Raw genomic sequence first — 21,215 nt, forward strand, 5'->3', positions numbered from 1 at the left:
GCTTGAAAAGGCCAAGTGCTATGGATTTCTGGGTCTCACTGAACTCTGGTGCCTCGGCCTGGGACTTCAGGGGGTAGGTCTGAGGTGCTCTGTTTTTGGAAGTATAGGCCAGGTCCCAGGATCCTGAAGTTGACCTATGCCCAGGCATGGAACCTGGCACAGTAGGTCCAAGGGGTGGTTGACCATTACTCCTTTGTGTGCAGTTTTGCTTCTGGTTCCCTCTTGTCCCATGAAAATTGAGTCAGATCCTTTGCTAGATGTTCTTCAGTAAAACAGAACCTCCCAAGACGATTTTAAGATTTTTCCTTCTCCACAGACAAGCTGAGGTATCCAAGCTCTGGTAAGCCAGCCTTTCCTCCTCCTTTCAGGACAGGAAGGACTCCTCGATACCACAGGAAGTCACTCCCTCTACCAGTTGTCCCTTCCAAACTGTTCCTCCTCTGCTCCCTGCCTGCTAAAATCCTTCCTCTAGAGTTCCTAGCATGTGCCTTAAAGACAACCTTCCACTTCTCTTAAATTTTATCCTTATCTCCAGCCTTTTCCCATTACAGTATGTAATTATATAATAATAATAATAATAACAATAATAACAATGGTTTTCACATAGTATTTTAAAGCTTGCAAAGTTTTGTATGTATGCTATCTCATTTGATCTTCATAGCAAATGTGTGAGGTGGTGCTCTTATTATTTCCATTTTGAAGATGAGGAAACTGAGGCTGGAAGCATTTAAGTGACTTGCCCAGGATCACATAGTGTTTGCATGGCATTTGAATTCAAGTTTTCTCAATTCTAAGTATATAATACTGAGATCCCTAGCTGCCTGTGATAAGTGTGGTGGTGCATGCTCTATAGAAAGGCTCATCTCATCATTAAGAATTTTGAGTGTTTGTCATCTTCTGGGAAATGAAGAAGAGAGAACAAGTTGGGGCAATTATATTTTTTAGGTGGGGTAATGTAATGAATAGGTAAAAGGGCCTTAAGTTAGTAATAAAGCTAGAAGGATGGTATGAGCTGTACCCGGGCTGAGCTTGAAACTGATTATAAATGTAACAATGCTCCCACCCAGGTAAACAGAGTGTTAAGTGAAACCAGGCTGCTTTAAGACGTCTAATTTCCAGCCCCTTCCCTGCTGAGGAAGCAGCCTCCTGTTGGTGTTTAGTAGGTTGACAGGAAGTGAATATTGGACTTCCTGTCCTATGGCAATGGAGTTTATCCCAGGCGAAAACTGATCAGAGCCTTTCCTGTTGGCTGTCCTTGCTTGGCCTTAAAAGATAGGCAAAACGCACAAAGTTCTCAGGTTAAGGCTAAGGGGTTTGTTGACAACAGGAGTATTGGGAATAAGGTAGTGGAAGGAGGGTTAGGAAGTTCTGAGATCTAAGGGCGAAAGATTTATCTGACTCAGGTTGCTAATAAGTCTTGTCTGGATGGTCTTCTGCTGATCCAGGGCAGGCAGCCTGGGTCACAGTGATGTGGGCTCTGGATAATAAAGTTGGTCTTTGACTAAAGGTTTGCCACTTGTGCTGATAGTATTGATAAGTTTTGTCCTGCAGGATTGGTTTAATCGTATCCTAGGCCTAACCAGTAACCCACGTTCCCACTCCCACCTCCCAGAGCCCCAGGGGGTAAGGGATAAGTGAGTGATCAGGGGAGAAGTCAGGGAAGAACAGAACCCAGCCCTGGGTCTCCAGGGCTTTAATATACCCTTGACCCCACTGGCAGTTGGTGCTTGTACTATGGCTCATGCCACAGTCAACATTCCAACCAGGGCAACTGACAGGTTGCCACAGGCCAACATGGCAAAGTTAATAAACCTATACTACAGTAAGCAACAGAGACACACTGTTTTATCTTCTAATTGATTGCTGCCCGGGGTTCTCTAACTCCCATCTCTCACATAATGGTCCTGGTAGGTTGGAATCTGGGCCACACTGGCCCACTGAGATTCCCACTAGCTTGCGATACAAGAAGTTTAAAGTTTTCTAATAGGTCATGGCTTGGTTTTTTGTTGTTGTTGTTGTTTGTTTGTTTTTAATTTTTTTTTATTATAATGACATTAAGAAACCAAAAACCTTTCTTAAGGAAACAAAATTATTTTTGACTTGAAATTTCTTGAATAAGACATGTTTTATGAAACACTTTATAAGAGCAACTAAAAGCTACTATTTTCTTTTCTTTATAGGGAGATGAGGACCATATAGTTAGTTTATGTTATGAGATCATTCGTGATGGCTATTCAGTCCTAATATTCTGTCCATCTAAGAACTGGTGTGAGAAACTGGCGAATATCATAGCCCATGAGTTCTATGATCTTCAACATCAAGCAGAGGGTGAGTTACAGACAGTGGAAATTAGCTGGAAGCTGAAAGCTGGTGTGCTGCACATTTGTGCTCCCAATAAAATGGCGGTCATCTCTCCCTGTCTTCTCGACCTCCAGTAAGAAAAACTTGTTAACATACAGCACACCCCAGGCCAGGCATGTCCTTCTAACTGGGAGAGTTTATGGACATTCAGGGGTTCTTGTTTGGACTCAGGAGCTCCAGGCAGTGATGACATTAATGTAAGTGAAGACACTAAAAAAAATTACTTCTTGGATCACATCTAGCCCATATTAATTACAGTGTTTGAGATATAGTTCTGTTAGGAAATAGTAAGCTGTACAAGTACTAAGTTACGTACACCATGAGTCATAATTAGTATATCAAACAAATTTGCTTAACTGCTTTTCTGAAGAGAAGGTACAATATAGGGGATGGTTTATTAGAGGAATGATTGTTGTGTCATAACAAGATTTCAATAATAAGAATTTGTAAACTACAAATGTATAAACTGGAAAAGTGAATGTGCTCAAATTTAGGATTAGAAATTAGCACAAATTTAGGGCTAGAAATCAGCACAAATTATGGTTAGAGTTAGAAATTGGCATGAATGAACCAATAAAAAACACAAAATAACAGGGAAGCAGAAAAGATGCATCTCAGGAGTAAAGAATATTTGGGTTCCAGAGCTGAGCCACAGTCCACTAGGCAGGTCATGCTGCTAGGGAGGAAGGAATTTGCATGAAAAGAGCAGGAAGAGGTTATGAGTCTGAGACTTTTCTTATTTAGGACATTTTTCAATGTGTGAGAAAATGTTACTAAGGTATTCCTATCCTTTGATCCAGTGATCTTACAGTACTGGGCTTATCCTTTAAAGGGGTCTATGTGAGTAAGAAAGGTCTCATATATTTCAAAATATTCTGAATAGTACTATTTATCATAGCAAAAAAAAAAAGAGATAAATGACGTATATTCATCTAATGCTAAACAAATTTTAGTCCATTTGTTACCACTTAAAAAGCTGCCATTCAATATAAAAAATGTTTTTAAATGAATGAATGCAAATTGAAAGAATTTTGGCAAAAGATTATTGTTTTCATAAGATTTTTACGATGGAAAACTCCTTGTAGAGCATTCTTCCCCTACACATGAAGTAGATTTTTAATGGAATTCAATACTGAAATTCAGTCATTAACACCAGGCCTGCATTTCAAGCATACTTCAGGAAGCTATTGCATTGACCTATATTATTACAATATTAAAAGTAATTACATAATTTGTAATAGTCATGTGTAAGAACTCATATATAGAGACTAAGTATAGTTAAATATGAAATCCATTAAAAAGTATATATTGGGGGCAGCTGGGTAGCTCAGTGGATTGAGAGCCAGGCCTAGAGGTGGGAGGTCCTAGGTTCAAATCTGACCTCAGACACTTCCCAGCTGTGTGACCCTGGGCAAGTCACTTGACCCCCATTGCCCACCCTTACCACTCTTCCACCTATGAGACAATACACTGAAGTACAAGGGTTTAAAAACAAACAAACAAACAAAAAGTATATATTGGCTATCAGATGTAATAATGTTAATAATGTGCTTTCTACAAAAACAATAAATGTCTTTCATACATTTATACTTTCTGGGGCAAGGGATTATTAATGAGATGTCTAAAGGGGATGCAGCTCAACTGTAGTCACATTTCAAATGAAGAAGTTTATTTGACAATTTTTTATTTTTATTTTTATTTATTTTTATTTAAACCCTTACCTTACCTCTTGGAGTGAATACTGTGTATTGGTTCCAAGGCAGAAGAGCAGTAAGGGCTAGGCAATGGGGGTCAAGTGACTTGCCCAGGGTCACACAGCTGGGAAGTGTCTGAGGACAGATTTGAAACTAGGACCTCCTGTCTCTAGGCCTGGCTCTCAATCCACTGAGCTACCAAGCTGCCCCCTTGACAGTTTTTTAGTAGATGGCTCTGATTCTGCTATAGTTAAGAAATGATATATGCAGCATTACTGAGCAATCTTGGTGATTACTTTTTAATATCTACGTAAGTTTTTAAAAGGAGATTGAGAACAATTGTGAGTTTTCTATGCGATGTTTGATGATTATGGTTCAAGAAATTTTTTGGTAACAGTAGGTAATAGTAGCAGAAACAACTGAATGGTTCTGATTCCTAACTCAGCCACCACTGCATTCAGTTCCTAATCTTTCTGTTCTCTTTCCTGTCCATTATACTTTATGATATAATGATAAAGTGCATTGTAAACCTTAAAGTATTATTATTATATAAATGAGCTATCATCATCATTATTATTCTTTGATGAATTGTCATATCCTTGATTTACTCCTACCTTGTTCAGGAAGAAAAATTGAAATTTTCTCTTTTTTTTCATCATTAACATTTAAGCTCAACTTAATGTTATTTTTGGTTGCAAACTGATTACCTTTGCTTTTTGTATCCAGTTTTTTCTTGCATTTTTCTTGAGGGAATTGTACAACTAAGACTTGCTTTCCCCTTGCTATGTGAAGGGTTGACTTAGGACTTTTTACCAGGATTTATTATTTAAGTGAGTTAATCTTTGGACTTCTCTCTAGAATCTTTTTTTTTTTAACTTTATAATATAAATATATTTGTTGTATGATTTCTTGAAGTATTGCATTCAGATTTTTTATTTCAGTGTGTTTTTCTTGAAAGATTACATTATTATTGTTAGCTTGTCTTGATGCATTCTGTCTTGAAGAAAAGTTACATTTTGCTTATAGAATTCTCAGATTTTCTTCTAATCTTTTAACTTTGACTTCTAGTTTTTTTTCTTTTGATTTTTAAAGAAATTTCTGCATTTTTGAGTGCTAATTTTACTGTTTTCTTTTTTATAGAATCTATTTTTAAAAAAATATCTTTTATTTGTGTTTTTAAATTATTCTTTGGGATCTCTAATTTATTTCCTAATTTCCATCTGTATTTCTTCCTTCATTGTTTTATTAATCTTCTAATCATTCTGGAAGTTATGAAGGGTTCAGTTATAATTTCTTCCAGTTTTCTTGTAATATTATCTCTTTATTCTGGAGTTTTTGCATTGCTTTTTAAAAATTCCATGCTAATTCCATAGTTAATTAGGTAGTTAAGTAGTGCTATGGACAGAGAACTGTGCCTGAAGTCAGAAAGACTCATTTTCTTGAGTTCAAATCTGGCCTCTGACACTTATTAGCTGTGTATACCTAGGCAAGTCATTTGACCCTGTTTGCCTCAGTTTCCTCATCCATGAAATGAGCTTGAGAAGGCCATTGTAAGCTACTCTAGTATCTTTGCCAAGAAAACCCCAAATGGGGTCACACAAGAGTCAGACATAACTGAAATGACTGAACAAAAATTTGTTCATTATCCTGAGGCTTTTTCTCAGTTGTTTATTCTTTTTTTTTTTACTCTTTTGTTGTTTTTTTTCTGAGTTTCTTTCTCCTAGCCTCACTTTTTGTTGTTTTACTTACTTTAGAGCACTTTTGCTATATAGTAATGATAAAGGGAATCAGGATACATAGCTTGATCATAGTGAATGAGAGAAAAAGTAATATATAGTTTTCTTTGTAATTGCCAGTTAAAGTCTCTTTTGAATTGTTTTTCTGAAAGGATTGGTAAAGCCAGCTGACCTTCACCCCGTTACGTTGGACCACAAGGGACTCATGGAGGTGATGGATCAGTTAAAACGCCTGCCTTCTGGGCTGGACTCTGTCCTGCAACAAACTGTACCGTGGGGCGTGGCATTTCATCACGCAGGTAGAGCCTACAGACAGAATCAGAAATCATTACAATTGAGTCTGATTTTTTAAAAGCAATCTTATTTCAAGATGTTGGCATTTCTTGATTTTTCTGACATATATTCATTTACATTTGATTTATAGTTAACCATACTATGGTCAGAGATGTAAGAAGAGATTGCATCATCCTGGGTATAAAAATAAATGTAAAATTAGCACATGAAAATCTATATAATTATGTGACTTGTTAACTGAGTCAGAAGATATGAACTGACATGGAGTTTAGAGCTGGTTAGACTGAGGAAGCGACTTCTTAAGGAGTTGCCTTTCTGTTCTTTTGATTCTTTGGGTGTTCATATGAAAGCCTCGATGGCCATTCTTTGTCTTTTGATGTTTCAGAATTTCTTTGATTATTGTAAGGTGTTTTAAAAATCCAAAATGAAATAAATTTTAATTCATTTTCGCTTAAAATATGTGTATTTTGCTTATCATTTAGCACATGGGGAAGGGAGAAACGTTGACAGTATTGTATAAAAATAGATTGTCAAAACTTCAAAAAAATTGGGAGCTAATGACAGATTGGTTGACTACGTTTCTCTTATAAGTCAGTTGAGCATCTTTGACTCCTTAATTACCAGGTTTATCCCAGGATTTCATTTTGATATACCTAGAGCTACGTCTTAAGTTCCTTACTGAACATTTATGGAAACCCTTCTTTTCAGGCCTCACTTTTGAGGAGAGGGATATCATCGAAGGAGCATTTCGGCAGGGCCTTCTTCGTGTTTTAGTGGCAACGTCTACACTTTCTTCTGGAGTGAATTTGCCTGCCCGCCGTGTGATTATTCGGACTCCAGTCTTTAATGGTCGATGTCTTGATATTCTCACTTATAAGCAGATGGCTGGTCGGGCAGGAAGGAAAGGCGTAGATACAATAGGTAAGTAGAATATAGTAATGTTCTAAGAACGTGGCCAATCTAGTTGTATGAGAATATTGTTTATTAGTTATTATAAATAGGTATATTATTATTAGTTGTTCATTATAATGGATATTTTTGGTCATCAGCATACTAATGCATAATAATGGGTTCATTTTAAAATATATAAAGTAAAATACAAAGATTATAAAGGAAACTAAAAGTTATGTGGTGAAATTTTATCACACTAATACAGAACTCCAAGCTAAATAATAGGTTTATTGAGAGGAGGCCCACCTCACAACAAAGCTGGACCCTGATCCTATTCGGAACCAGAGACTCCAAGCCTTAGGAGATGGCTGTTTTTATAGAGAGAAACCTTAGGACATGGTAACAGTGATACAAAAATAGGAAAAGATGCTGAAGTCTTTCACATAGGCAGTACTTCATTAGTGACACATCTGCTGATTAAGCAAGTGATTATAAAAGTTCACTTTGGGTGGTAACTTAAGGCTGTTATTATTGCTGACGTTCTAAAGGCCTTTACACTCTTGGCGTCTTTTACTGACAATATTGGGAGTCAGCAGTTTAGAGAAACAGGACGGGCCCTCCTCCTGTGTGACCGCCTTGGCCTCGCACCCAAAGCAGGCCTCTGCCTCTTGGGAGTGGTGGGCTTGGTAGGAACTTTTTGGTTATAGGCCTAAGGTCAAGAGAATGTAAACAAGATTTGATACCACCCTAAACTGTAACTTTCTTAGCTAATCCTTACAATTTTTATAAAGCAAATAAACCACTTTGACTATATACTCAAAACTAATGATTAAGTTATCAGTAATAATCATAAAGACTAATACTACTATAATCATAAAAGGGGGTGGGGGCTTCACACTCACAGTTAGTGAAAATCATGATGTAATTGTTTTCCCATCCAAGTTCCTCTAAAATGGACCCTGTGTTGTCTGTGGACCCCACATAAAGAACTCCCACAATAAAGGACTAAGAAAGTGCTTGACAGAATTAAATATAAAACATGAAATTTCAAAACCACTGGAAACTTAGCTCTCTTGTGCCTTGAGCAAGTTGCTGGGATGAAGCCTATTAACAATGGAGAAAGATTTAGTGGAATTCAAAAAAGCACCCATCTATGTTACTTTTCCTTTCCTTTTTAAAAAAGATATCTTTTTTAAATTTTTAACTCCGCTATCACTTCTCACTTGAGTATTCCAGACTAAAATCCAGTACTTTGCTGAACCATCTAGCTCACTCGGTAAAATTGGAGAGGTAGTTTGGGGCCTCACTCTGAAGGGGATTAAATACCAAGCAGAGGAAGTTATATTTGGTCAAGAGATCATAGGGAGCTATTGGAGTTTACTAGATTTTCTAGTGACACAGTCAGATTGGCATTGACAGCTATTTGGAAGATGGATTGGAGTGGGGAGAGGCACAGGCAGGGAAACCAGTGAAGAGGCTACAGTGTAGATGAGAGACTGAAAGGGCCTGAATTAGGCGGTGGTTGTGTGATTAAAGAGTTGGTTGTAGAAATGACAAGATTTGTCAGAGCGGCTTGTGGGGTGAGAGTGAGGAGGGGGCCCTGAGGTTGTAAACCTGGCGCTTCATGGCGTGTGGTTCCTTCATCGGAAATAGAAAGCCTGGGAGAGAGGTAGGTCTGTGGGAAAGGAGGAGTTCAGTATTGAAAATATTGAGCTGGAGAGGTCTCCAGGACATCTGGCTTGAAATGTTCATGAGGCTTTGGGTGTTTGGGTGGGGAGGCATGCCCGGTGCCCAGGAGAAGGACTAGAGCTGAATGGAGAAACCGGGGAATCATTGGCCCAGAGATAATAATTAAACCCATGGGAGCTACTAAGGCCACCTAAAGAGAAAATAGATGTTGAGAGAAGACATAGAATCTGGGGGTGCATCCATGATAAGACGAACCAGCTGATGATCCTGCAGAAGAGCCAAGAAAAAGTCATATGAAAATCCAGAGAACAGCGATCAGTAGTGTCACCTGCTTCACAAACTACAGAAAGGATAACGAGGATGAGGACTGAGAAGAGGCTCTTAGACTTGAAAATAAAGTCATTGGTTACCAAGAGAATAGCTGGTGGGTTATCCAAGACAAATGACAATGGATGGAAGATGGAGACAATAGCGGTAGCAAGTGTAGGCACTTGTTGTTGTAGCAGTTGTTGGCAGTGAAAAAGAAAAGAGAGAAGAGAGGTATGTATATGTAGCAGGCAGGGCAGCAGGGCCAGAGGAAGGTGTATTTAGAATAAAGCAGACCTGGGAGTGTTAGTAGGCAGAGTGAGCAGCTGAAGTGAGAAAGAAGGTGGAGGGAAGAAGCCTGGGACTGCAGCCACAGTTAAAAGGCTTAACTTTGGCAGGGAAGAAGGGTTTCTCTCTCTGAAACTGAAAGAAAAGATTAGAATATGTTAAGAGAAATGAAGAAAGTGTCTCTAGAAGCCTCCATCTTCTTTAGTAAAGTGGGAGAGAATTTGGAGAAACCATTGTAGAGCATATAAGGGGAATTAATAAGAGAAGGAAAGGATGATTACATATTAAAAAGCAAATGAAAATTCTTATTGGCTATTTTATAGAAATAAGAGTCGAATCTGATACATTTTTACTTTTAAAAAAATTTTATTTGTAGGTGAGAGCATTTTAGTCTGCAAGAAGTCAGAGAAATCAAAAGGCGTTTCTCTACTTCAGGGCTCCCTCAAACCTGTGTGCAGCAGCCTGCAGAGAAGAGAAGGAGGAGAGACAACAGCCAGTATGATACGAGCCATTCTGGAGGTAAGGGAGGACAGCCCAGAACACCACATTTTGTTTTGTCCCTACGGAGAAATAAAAGAACTTCAAGGAGTAAAACTTTTTATGTATTTGTATAGAAAAATAACGTATCGATGAACTTTTCATCTACCTAGATCTCTTCTGTCATCGGATAGCTGTCCCCTACAGCTTTACATAGTGTTCCATTTTTCTGTTTCTAATTATTAGCCACAGCCCTAAATACAAAGAATTGAAATGGACATGACTGTTATGCCGTAGAATGATTGGATTAAACTGTAATGCAACCTGGTCCCCAAAAATCAGTATCAGAATCAAGTGGCCCCAATCTCTCTCAGAATTAACTTCTTCTCTGTAGACAAAGAATCAGATTATGTAAGCATTCAAGAATCATGCCTTATAAAATCCAAAAGGGGAAGACAAGATAATTAATTTTACTAGTCACTTATTATCTTCAAGATTTAGGACAATAAACTCATCTTTAATATATTTTGCTAGTGTGGTAGTTGTTCTTTAGTTATTTTAGCCATGTCTGACTCTATGTTTTACTGGAATGGTTTTCCATTTCCTTCTCCAGTTCATTTTACAGATATGGAAACTAAGACAAACAGAGTTGAATGGCTTGCCCAGGATCACACTGTTATTAAGAGTTTGAGGCCAGATTTGAACTCAGAAAGAAGTCTTCCTACCTTTAGGCCCAGCACTCCGATGCTTTTTGTTTGTACCAGAATTTTATAAACTCTCTCATTCAGATGGCAACCATTTGTTTTTGGACAGAAAAAAAAAATCCTAGCTTTAAAGAAATGTTCATTTTTTCAAGTTGTCAGTTGGAATGAGAATAATTCTGCTAGTTTTGACAATCAGATCTGAAGAGTTTTTGACAAAACGAGTTTATTACCTTTTGTTTTATGTGTCCTTTATCTTTTTATTTCATGATAAGTAATATTTTTCTGTTCCCCCCCCATTTATTAGATAATAGTTGGTGGAGTTGCCAATACACCAAAAGATGTACAGATTTATGCTTCTTGTACTTTTTTGGCTGCGAGTCTGAAAATGGAAAAACAGAAGAGTTTGAAAGGGGAAAAGCAGAAAATCCAGCAGGAACAGCATGGAGCAATTGAAGCCTGTGTGATGTGGTTGCTAGAGAATGAATTCATTCAGATTTCAGAAGCTAATGGTGAAGCAAAAGGTAGAAATGGCATTTCTATTTTAGTTTGCTTGCTCATCTTCTCCATGGACACTTATAGATTAAACTTTTGGAAATAAGTGGGAATTGGATTGTAAAGGGACAAAGGAGACTATCAAATAGCAAAATCACATAATTAAAGCTTATGGTTTCTGGATAATAAAAAGCTTTCTCTAGTTTTTCCCCTTATGATGTTGAAAATCAAGCCTCTACTAATTTGTTTTTTTTTCTTTATATATTATTAACTGTCAATTTCCTTTTCCTATTGCTGAATTTTGTAAACTCTTGTTAGAGTTACAAACACTGAATAAGAGGAAATATAGAAGACTTTTCTTTGAGAAATTATAAGGAGGAAGCTGACAATGACCATGAGTTAGATCCTGTGGCTTGGCACTATTTGTGTCACTGATATGTTCATTAGTTTTTATATAATCTAAACAGTTTCTATTGATCCAGTGAAAACTCAAAGGGACATAGAATTAGCTTCTCTTGGGATGTTTGCTGGAGAAGTCTTAGCAAGTCAGAAGACAGTATTAGGGACCATTTGCAAGCTGAATTGTTTCTCTTCTTAAAAAGAAAATATTAGGGTCAAAAAGGGGATTTAAAATAATCTGAAGTTATTTTTTTTAAACCCTTAACTTTGGTGTATTGTCTCCTAGGTGGAAGAGTGGTAAGGGTAGGCAATGGGGGTCAAGTGACTTGCCCAGGGTCACACAGCTGGGAAGTGGCTGAGGTCAGATTTGAACCCAGGACCTCCTGTCTCTAGGCCTGACTCTCAATCCACTGAGCTACCCAGCTGCCCCCTGAAGTTATATTTTTAATTACAAGGATGATAGACTCAGATTTGAAAGAGACTTCAGATGTTAGCTGTAGTTGAATATCACCAATTACTGTGTGCTCTGTGTGAATCACATATGAATTGAGCCTCTGTGCTGATCTAACACTTAGTGGTCAGTTCAGTGCATTCATATACTTTTCAGTTTGGAATTTTTCTTTTCCTCTTCACAAAAAAAGTCCTGGATTTTATTATTAATTACTTCTCAAAATTTGTTTAAGGGTAAATTAATATTTTTACATCACCTTGTTATTCCATAAGTTTTTGTTTGACATGTTCATCTGACAAGAATTTATGACATCCAAAAATGGAAGAAAAAGCCTATTTTATTTCTGTTAGATTCTTTAAGATATACTCATAGTCTTTTTGAATTCTTTGTAGAATGAGATGCTTCATCTTTTGAATTTAATATTTACTTTTCTTTTAGAAAAAGTATATCATCCTACTCACCTTGGTTCAGCCACTCTTTCTTCATCTCTTTCTCCAACTGAGGCCCTGGATATATTTGCTGACCTCCAGAGAGCTATGAAAGGCTTTGTTTTAGAGAATGACCTGCATATTGTCTATCTGGTAGGTTTCCTGTTTTGCTTTCTAGATCCTTAAGCATATTGGCAGAAGGAAATACCTATATACATACATATGTACTTGTGTGAATATATATATATATAATATGTACATATATATATATTTTTTGTATGTCTTTATACACACACATACACACACACACATGTTACCCTTCCTTTTTTGTGTTTCCAGGCAGGCCATTCATTGAGGCTAATTCTTTCCTATCTCTAATCTACATCCTTCATGTAGCAGTTCTTTATCTGAAAGGAAAGATTGCTTCTTCACTAATATTTAGGTCTTCAATTTAGGTCTTTAGCCTTCTGTTCATTAGACTAAATAATAGCTGCTTTTACAACTTTTTTCTGTGTACTATAATATCTAACCAAGGAATCATTTTATGAGTTTTTACAAAATTTTTTATGCCTTCTTAGTAATGAGGTCCTGAAGACTGAAACCTAGTAATGTTTTCATTAATCAAACATCCAAGAATATTGTTGTTCTTATATACAGTCCACATAAAGTTTCCTTATTCATTAGTCAGTAGTATTGATCACCAATTCTGCCATGTGCTGCAATGGACATGAAAGAATTTAAGATATGCTTGTCTTCAGTATGTTTACAGCATAGTTTTGAAAGAAGCAAGAAATAATGCCAGAATAAGGTACATGAAATAATTGAAGCATTTATGCTAATTCAGCAGTTTAATTAAATAAACATCTGTGTGCAAAGTACTTGGAATACAAAGATGATACATGGCCCAGTCCCTGTCTACTTAGAGCTTAGGAGCCTCATGCAGCCCACAATACACTCGGGATAGCCTGAACCAGACTAAAATGGAATTGGAAAATGTTTAACAAAATAAATAAAAGCACAATAAACATATATGTATGTATATGTATGTATGTATATATATATATATATAAATTTTTTTAAGCCCTTACCTCCCATCTTGGAGTCAATACTGTGTATTGACTCGAAGGCAGAAGAGTGGTAAGGGTAGGCAATGGAGGTCAAGTGACTTGCCCAGGGTCACACAGCTGGGAAGTGTCTGAGGCCAGATTTGAACCCAGGACCTCCCATCTCTAGACCTGACTCTCAATCCACTGAGCTGCCCAGCTGCCCCCTGTTATATTATATTTATTGTACTGTATACTGTAATGTAATATAATGTATTCTGGTATTATTTCTTGTTTTTTCAAAACTATGCTATAAACATGCTAAAGGCAAGCATATCTTAAATTCTTTCATGTCCACATGCCATTCATTCCATAGATATGCTATATTGCTACTATGAGCCTAGTGCCATACAAGATGCTGTGAGCTTTTTAAAAAGTAGAAAGTTTTCTTCTACTTCATCTTTATAGCTTATTTATAAATTGACTTAACATTTATGTCTGCAATTGCCTCAGTAGCCTTTTGTGATAGTCTCCTAAAAGCCCACAAGATGGGGATGTTTCCTTAGGAAAATAAAAAAACTGCAATCTTGGACTAGAATCACAAAAGGAGAAGATTCTTTGTTTTCCTCAGTCCTTCTTTCAAAAATAGGAAATACCTTCCTTTTCCTTTTGAAAATGAAGAAAATTTTAGATTTTGCTAACATCTGTTCATGCAACCTTTTGTTAAGACTGTAAAAACCTTTTTGGGGAAAATTTACTCATCTGTATTATTAAAACATTGGCTGGAGTTTTTCTTCTCCAAAACAAGTCCAACAGGACCTTTTTGTGCTTTTGTTTGTTTTAAGCAAACATCATAGGTTTGTAGTGCCTTTCTTACTTGTACCCAATAATTGTATTCATTAAATATTTAGTGAATTAGTTCATTTGATAGACAAAATGACTATTACATGCGTTGTGTTGCACATTGGGGATGTAAAGAAAAAATGTACTTTCAAGGAATTTCAAATGGAGAAGAATTAATCATTGGAATTGCATTTGCAGCATTATTAAGGGTCAAATTTGTAATGGTCATATAATGTAGTTTGCTTTAAGGCCATTGGTACTTTTCAGATTTTTTTTACTCTAATTTTGATAGCAGATGGAGATTTATATCTATTGGCTTGTTGCAACTAGATTTTTAATTTTTCCTGATAGGAGCAGAATTTCCAAGTTCAATGACCCTTGATAGTTTTAATCAGGATTCCTTTCGTAGTTACGTTAGAATCTATTTTTTCTAAAATAAGGATGGAGATGCCTTTTTCTCTGAAGACTGGATAAAGCCTCTTTTTCCATTCTTCATCAGTCACTGCACTAATGATGCCAACCTGAATATAATCTCCTCCCACTGGGCTGCTGTAGTTGTATCAATCAGAACAGTATCTCTGGAGTTTTCATAAAAGCCATTAAAAAGCTATGAGCTATGGAGAAGCTGACTGATTCTCAGATTATAATTAGATAGACTGGTACAAAGATGGATATGTAATCTCATGAAGATGGATACTGCTTCTTTTGGAAAGACTTTTCCAGGTCACACAGTGAGGGAGTGTCTGAGGCTAGATTTGAATCCAGGATCTCCTGTTTCTAGGCCTGACACTGACCACTGAACCACCTGGCTGCCCCTCAGTGCTGCTCTTGTCCCTCAGGTGCTAGAGGCCTTTCTCTGACTGTCCTGACAATGGGCGGCTACCAAGGGGGCATGCTGGCTGTTTTCCCTCACTCTCTTACAACTTGATTCTCTTCTTGTTGAGGTATATCTGTTATTTGTTAGGTTTTATCCTAGGCAAGTTTAAGTGCTATTCTGTAGCCTACAAGTGCCTGTTCTATGGATTTCAACTATTGTTGGGGTAAACTCGTATTTTTGATGATTCAGAAAATGTGGTATTTTCTGATTTGAAGTCTTACTCCAAGCATTACTGGAAGAACGAAGGCGTAAAAATGGTTCCAGAGAGAAGATCGGACTGTTAAAAGCACTGTTCAGTTTTCCAAAGGCAGTCTTGTCTCTTCAGTCAGCCATCACACCTTTGTTAACTTTGTCTCACTTGGGCTAGTCTCTGGGATTGCAAAGGAAAAATGAGTCTCTGCCTTCAGGGCCTATTTCTATAGGCTCAGGGAAGACGCGCTGTACAGGAGACAAGATGGCGGGGAAGGCGCTGGCCGCTGCAGGGGTGGGGAAGGCCTTTGTGTAGAAGAGGGAGCCGGAGCTGAGTCTTGAAGCAAAGGGTCAAGGAATTCAGAGAGGCGAAGAGGAGGAAAGAAGCATCCAGGCCCAAGAAGGGCCAGTACAATGAGGACACGTTGGAGGGGGGAAGCAGTAACAGGCCTTCGGGGTGACCCACAGATTCTGGAAGGGGGAGCACGTCCCTTGGGAAGGGCTCTAAGCACGGAGGACTCTGTATTTGACCCTAAAGACCCCGGGAAGCCCAGAAGTGACGCGCTGGGGCCTGTGCACCAGGAAGGCGCCCCTTCTCAGCAACGGGAGGGGGGAGATCAGGAGGGCCGAGCCAGGCCGCAGCTCTGTGAGCGGAGGGAAGGGGAGCCTGGGAGAGAGGTGACCAAAGCACAAACAAGAGCCCTGGACAGCCGGGGGAGCCACGCTGAACAGTGGGCCTGCCACAGAAGTCGTTAACCCGGGTGAGTGCCCAGGCCTGCAAGAGAGCTGGCGAACCCTGGTAAGGGTGGGAAACAGTCTGCTCCCTTTTGGGCACAGGACGCCGGGTTAGATAGTCCGGCCCATCAGTGGCCCCCAGGAGAGAGACTGCGCCTACAGACACAGAGCTGGCACGCCTCCCCGCAGCGCTCATGATTCAGTCCATGGGAGCCCACAAGGTCCCCCAGGGAGGGAGGGTAGAGGACCCCGAGTTAGGGGGCCTGATTAGACAAGCCCAAGAGCGCCAAGAGACAACAGTGCATGGAAACCAAAGGAGAGGATAACCGGGACAAGATCAAATGTTGGAGAGAGAAGGGAGGATGGAGAAAAGGCCATCAGCCTTCACTCTCAAGAGATTACTGCCAACTTTAACAAATTTAGCCATTTAAGTTTAGTGGGGAGGTTAAAGGTCACATTGTGTTGGAGAAATGAGAGGAGGCAGTGGATATAGAAAGCCTTCTCTGTGCATTTGGTCGTGAAAGAGAAGTACAGGCCACCTTTAGGGGATGCTAAAATGAAGAACGAGGAGAGGCAAACGTGCTGGGGTGAGTTTTTAGGCATCGAGGAAGGAACCAGTAATTAGAGAGAGAGTGAAAAATCAACTAAGTGGCAGAGTAGACAATAAAGAGAACCTGAGTTCAAATCCTGCCTTGTAATTTATTATGTCTCTGATCTTGAGCAAGTCACTTAATCTTTGCCAACTTCACTTTCCTCATCTATAAAGTGGGTATGATTGCCACAGCCACACTGAGTTCTGAGGACCAAGTGGGATTGTATATGTAAAGCTACTTATAAACCTTAAACTATAGAAGTATATAGATTTAAAAACCTTCACCTTCCACCTTAGAATACATACTGTGTATTGGTTCCAAGGCAGAAGAGCGGTAAGGGCTACACAATGGGGGTTAAGTGACTGGTCCAGGATGATACAGCTGGGAAGTGTCTGAGGTCAGATTTGAACCCAGGACCTCTCATCTCTGGGCCTGGCTCTCAATCCACTGAGCCACTAGCTGCTCCCTTATATAAACATTTTTATCATCATCTCATCTTCCTTTTTAATATTGGGTTGGCTATATTTTCCATCCTCAGCGTTTGAGATGTAAGTGCTGTACTGCTGAATACGTTTTATGAGATGTTTCTCCCACAGTCATATGTCATAGTCTGAACCATGATTGTTCCTCATTGACTTGGTATTTCCTGTATGAATAGCGAGACTGAACAGATTTGAATAATTGTGGACCTCATTTAAGCGACCAGACTTGATACATTCAGTTTGATGCCATCCATAGAGATGGACATCTGTAGGCCCTCACCATTCATAAGGCACCACGAAGGCCACAGACACAAATGGCAGGCACCCATCTCTCTGCTTTTGACCTTGCTTGATAGTAATAAAGGGTCACTGAACAAGGTTATCTGTCTCTGTTAGATCTCTCAAAGAATGTTAGACAATTTTTTATTTTGTGGGAGGAGCCTTTTAAGCAGTATTTATCCGAGCAGATTCCAATCCTTTTTTTATAGTCAATAAATCATAATTACAGTGGGAACTTTATAGTCTTTGCACCTTTCAATTTTGAAATTATGAAGTTGTAGTCTGTTATAGGATGTTTCTCAAACAAGCCTCTTGTATCTATCAAGGATAGCCTCAATATGTTTGGATTTATTCTTATAAAATTTTTGTGGAGATGAGTAGTTAATATAATCATTGTTTTTGTGATTACCTTTTTAATCATATTTTATGATCTATGATTTTTTTGTGTGTTTGGTTTCTTCTCTTTTAAATAGCTTGAAAATTGATGTCTTAACATCCTTATAACTGCTTTACTTCTAGCTCTGACCTTCTCGCTATGTTCTTGGTCTTTAGCTGCTCTTTCTTTGTTTTCTATGAGTTCTTTCTACTTCTTATGTGACATTGGCAACTGTCATGTTAGTCTAAATGTAGTAGTTCCATTGTCATTGATAGAGAAAATTTGTTACACAAACTCTGACAGTTTTCCCCCTCATTTTTTTGTTGTCTTGATTTGAATTTCATTAGTAAATGCTTTTAGGATCTGGATCTCTTACCAATCTGCTCATTTTTACTTCTGAGACTTCTTGATTTTGTAAGAGTGCTATGATGATCATCTTCTGTAAGATTTTACAGATAAGCTTATCATCCAAACTGATTTCTCAGTTCTTTTTGTTGTAGTGATTGATTTATACCAGTCCTTAGGAAATGGAGATGGGTCATGTTGATTTTGTTACTTTTAATTTCCCATTTTTCATCATCAGTAGTTTGCTAAATAGGTCAGGTTAAAGTTGCATTAATTACATGCTTTTATCTTTTATTCTTCTAACTTGGTACAGATTTACATCTCTGTTCTAATAAGATAATAATGCGACTATACAGAAACAGCTGATTCAACCATGATTCTAATTTGGTCACCATTCACTTTTGTCATATTCAAACTCTGGAAGTTGAGAGTCTCACCTTGATTGATAGGTGAAGACAGTTGGAGACATCGGAATGTTCCCAGATGCTGTGAGGACAAGAGGAAAGGCAGTTGGCCAGAGGATATAAATACCCTGACAGCCTTCTGACAGGGGCTTTGGCTTTTGGCTTTTGGCTTCTGGTTTTGGTTTTTTGGAGCCTTGGACTGAAATCATTGACCTTGAACATTGATCTGATCTTGGAAGATTGACCTGTGGATCTGACTTTGGATCCTCTGGTTCTCTCTGAATCCCCCATAGATATTTAGATATCTGAACCATCACTAGATATTTAGGTATCTGGGCCAGGGTGGGAACTGGGAAGAGGGAAAGAGAAGAAGCAGAGGGAGTTAAGGGAGGTATTTCGTGATGGCTGTAGGACTGGTGTAACAACTGGCAATAGGAAGCCGACTGAGATCATCAATATCTGTATCAACCAAGCAGATTGCTTTCTCTGGTTTGGTTGTGGCTAGGCTGAGCCAGAGGAGGTGAAGAGCAAGAACTCCAGTATTACAGAAACAGCCTACAGGCCTGAGGGATTAGTGATCTTAGCCATTAGTGACAGGGTCTCATATCCCCAATCTGTTCCTGATCATTCCTTTCCCTAATTAATAACTTAAGATAAAGATTATTAAGTACCTTCCTGAGTAGTTATTACATCACAACTCTTGGAGAGGGAGCAACGTAGTCAGATGAAAACGTTATCCAAAGCTAATAGAGCCCAATATTAATAATCAACCCAACCCCAGGTGGGACCTGAAACAGTTACCCATCCACTGACCTTTAGGGATCCTGCCTGTGTGCTGTTATTGAGAAGGGGCAGTTATTATAACATCCAGCTGAGTGGCAGGACTCGGTTGTTCCTGCACCAGCCATCAAGGGAATCTAAAGCTCAGCTTCCCTGATTAATACACCCTATAATAACTAGCCATACTAGTCAAGACACTTTCATTATAACACTTTTCATCTATTAGAGAAAATAATAGATGTCATGCTGTCCTCACAGATGCATAGTACAGGTAATCAAAAATCATCATAGCTAATCACTAATATAAGAATTGTAGTCAAATACCACTCCAATTGCAGAAATCATATATACTTGAAGATATGTTTATTTTTCAAAATACCAGTGTTTGGAAGTTTACCAAAGATTTATTTTTATCCACATACCATCTCATTCATACATAGTATATGATGAATAGTTTCCTATAAATTATAGAATACCTTTTGGTAATTTTTTAAAACTAAGTTTAGATACAAGCTTATTAAAAAAATGCCACATGCTTATAAATTTACATGCATGGTATTATGTCACAATCAACACTTGAGTATCTCAAATTGGAAATATTCTTGTCTTTATTATTTCTCAAGTAGTTCTCACCCTTAATAAATTCAAATTATTTATATTTATGTTTGGAATACATCATTATATCTATACTAAAGTATAAACATTTCTGACATTCTGGCATTTCACAACTCAAAGACTCATAGCACCACATTTTAAAGACCCAGTTTTGCAAGCACTAGAAACCTTTCAGATTTACTTTTTCTCTTCCTCATTCCATTTTCAAGGCTTAAAAGCAGGTAAAGTAACTATATATTTTGGCGTTAGAAGGCCTTTTCTAGTAACTGAGTATATAGTTTTTGAGGGAGAACTTTTAGCCTCCTTTCCTTGTAACTATAATTAGACTTCATGCTATAAACTGAGGGAGAGAAAATCAGAGAGAGTAATAACCAGCATGATTGCTTCTTTTTAAAAAAAGTTATTTATTTAGAATATTTTTCCATGGTTACATGATTCATGATTCCCTCCTCCCCCCACTCTTTCCTCCCTCTCCCAAAGCTGACAAGCAATTCCACTGGGTTATACACGTATCATTGTTCAAAACCTATTTCCATGTTATTCATATCTGCAGTAGAGCAATTCTTTAACATCAAAACCCTAATCATATCCATATCAAACTATGTGTAGATTGATCATCTGTTTTCTTCTACATTTCTGCTCCCCCAGTTCTTTCTCTGAAAGTGGATAGCTTTCTTTCACATAAGTTCCAATGGATTGTCCTGGATCATTACATTGTTGCTAGTAGAGAAGTCCATTATGTTCAATTGTACCACAGTATATCAGTCTCTGTGTACAATGTTCTCCTGGGTCTGCTCCTTTCACTCTGCATCAGTTCCTGGAGGTCATTCCACTTCACATGGAATTCCTCCAGTTCATTATTCCTTACAGCACAATAGTATTCTATTACCATCAAATACCACAATTTGTTCAGCCATTCCCCAATCAGTGGACACCACCTCATTTTCCAATCTTTTGCCACTGCAAAGAGCATGGCTATAAATATTTTTGTGTGCATATTTTTCCATATTACATGATTGCTTCTTTATCTCTCTTCATAAAACCTTATCTGGAAGTAACTGCAATTTGACTATATTAAATAGCCCCAGGAACTACCTTGAGTTTGTTTCTATTATTATATCATGAGGTCATAATCAATATAATGATTAAAATTAATTGGAAGTAAAATCAGAAAGCTTTAAGCAAACACACTATTATGATTTGATTCAGGCAAATGCACTATGAATATAATTAAAATCTAATAATAACTGTATTCATAGGAATATTCCAAGGATTGGCAGCCACTGATTTTTGTGTTAGAGTTCTTTACAAAAGAAGTCATTTTTTATTTTTCCCAAAGCCTAGACTCAACTTGAAATCTAGCTGAGGTCAAAATGTCAGACATAACAAAATTCTCATTTTGGAAATAATAATAAGGTATACATAATAGAGCTTTTCATTTGGC

General features: G+C 38.0%; 1 protein-coding gene across 1 annotated transcript in view; it reads left to right on the forward strand.

Moving 5' to 3' along the window:
* POLQ (DNA polymerase theta) overlaps positions 1-21,215 on the forward strand; it is a 98,609-nt gene that overhangs the window by 13,941 nt on the left and 63,453 nt on the right. The window contains exons 5-10 of the mRNA XM_044669168.1: positions 2,181-2,328; positions 5,944-6,090; positions 6,794-7,006; positions 9,636-9,778; positions 10,745-10,961; positions 12,221-12,363. Of these exons, the coding sequence (XP_044525103.1) occupies positions 2,181-2,328; positions 5,944-6,090; positions 6,794-7,006; positions 9,636-9,778; positions 10,745-10,961; positions 12,221-12,363 (1,011 nt within the window). The remainder of the gene's footprint in view (positions 1-2,180; positions 2,329-5,943; positions 6,091-6,793; positions 7,007-9,635; positions 9,779-10,744; positions 10,962-12,220; positions 12,364-21,215) is intronic.

Source organism: Gracilinanus agilis, chromosome 3 (assembly GCF_016433145.1).
Source record: "Gracilinanus agilis isolate LMUSP501 chromosome 3, AgileGrace, whole genome shotgun sequence".
Lineage (NCBI taxonomy): Eukaryota > Metazoa > Chordata > Mammalia > Didelphimorphia > Didelphidae > Gracilinanus > Gracilinanus agilis.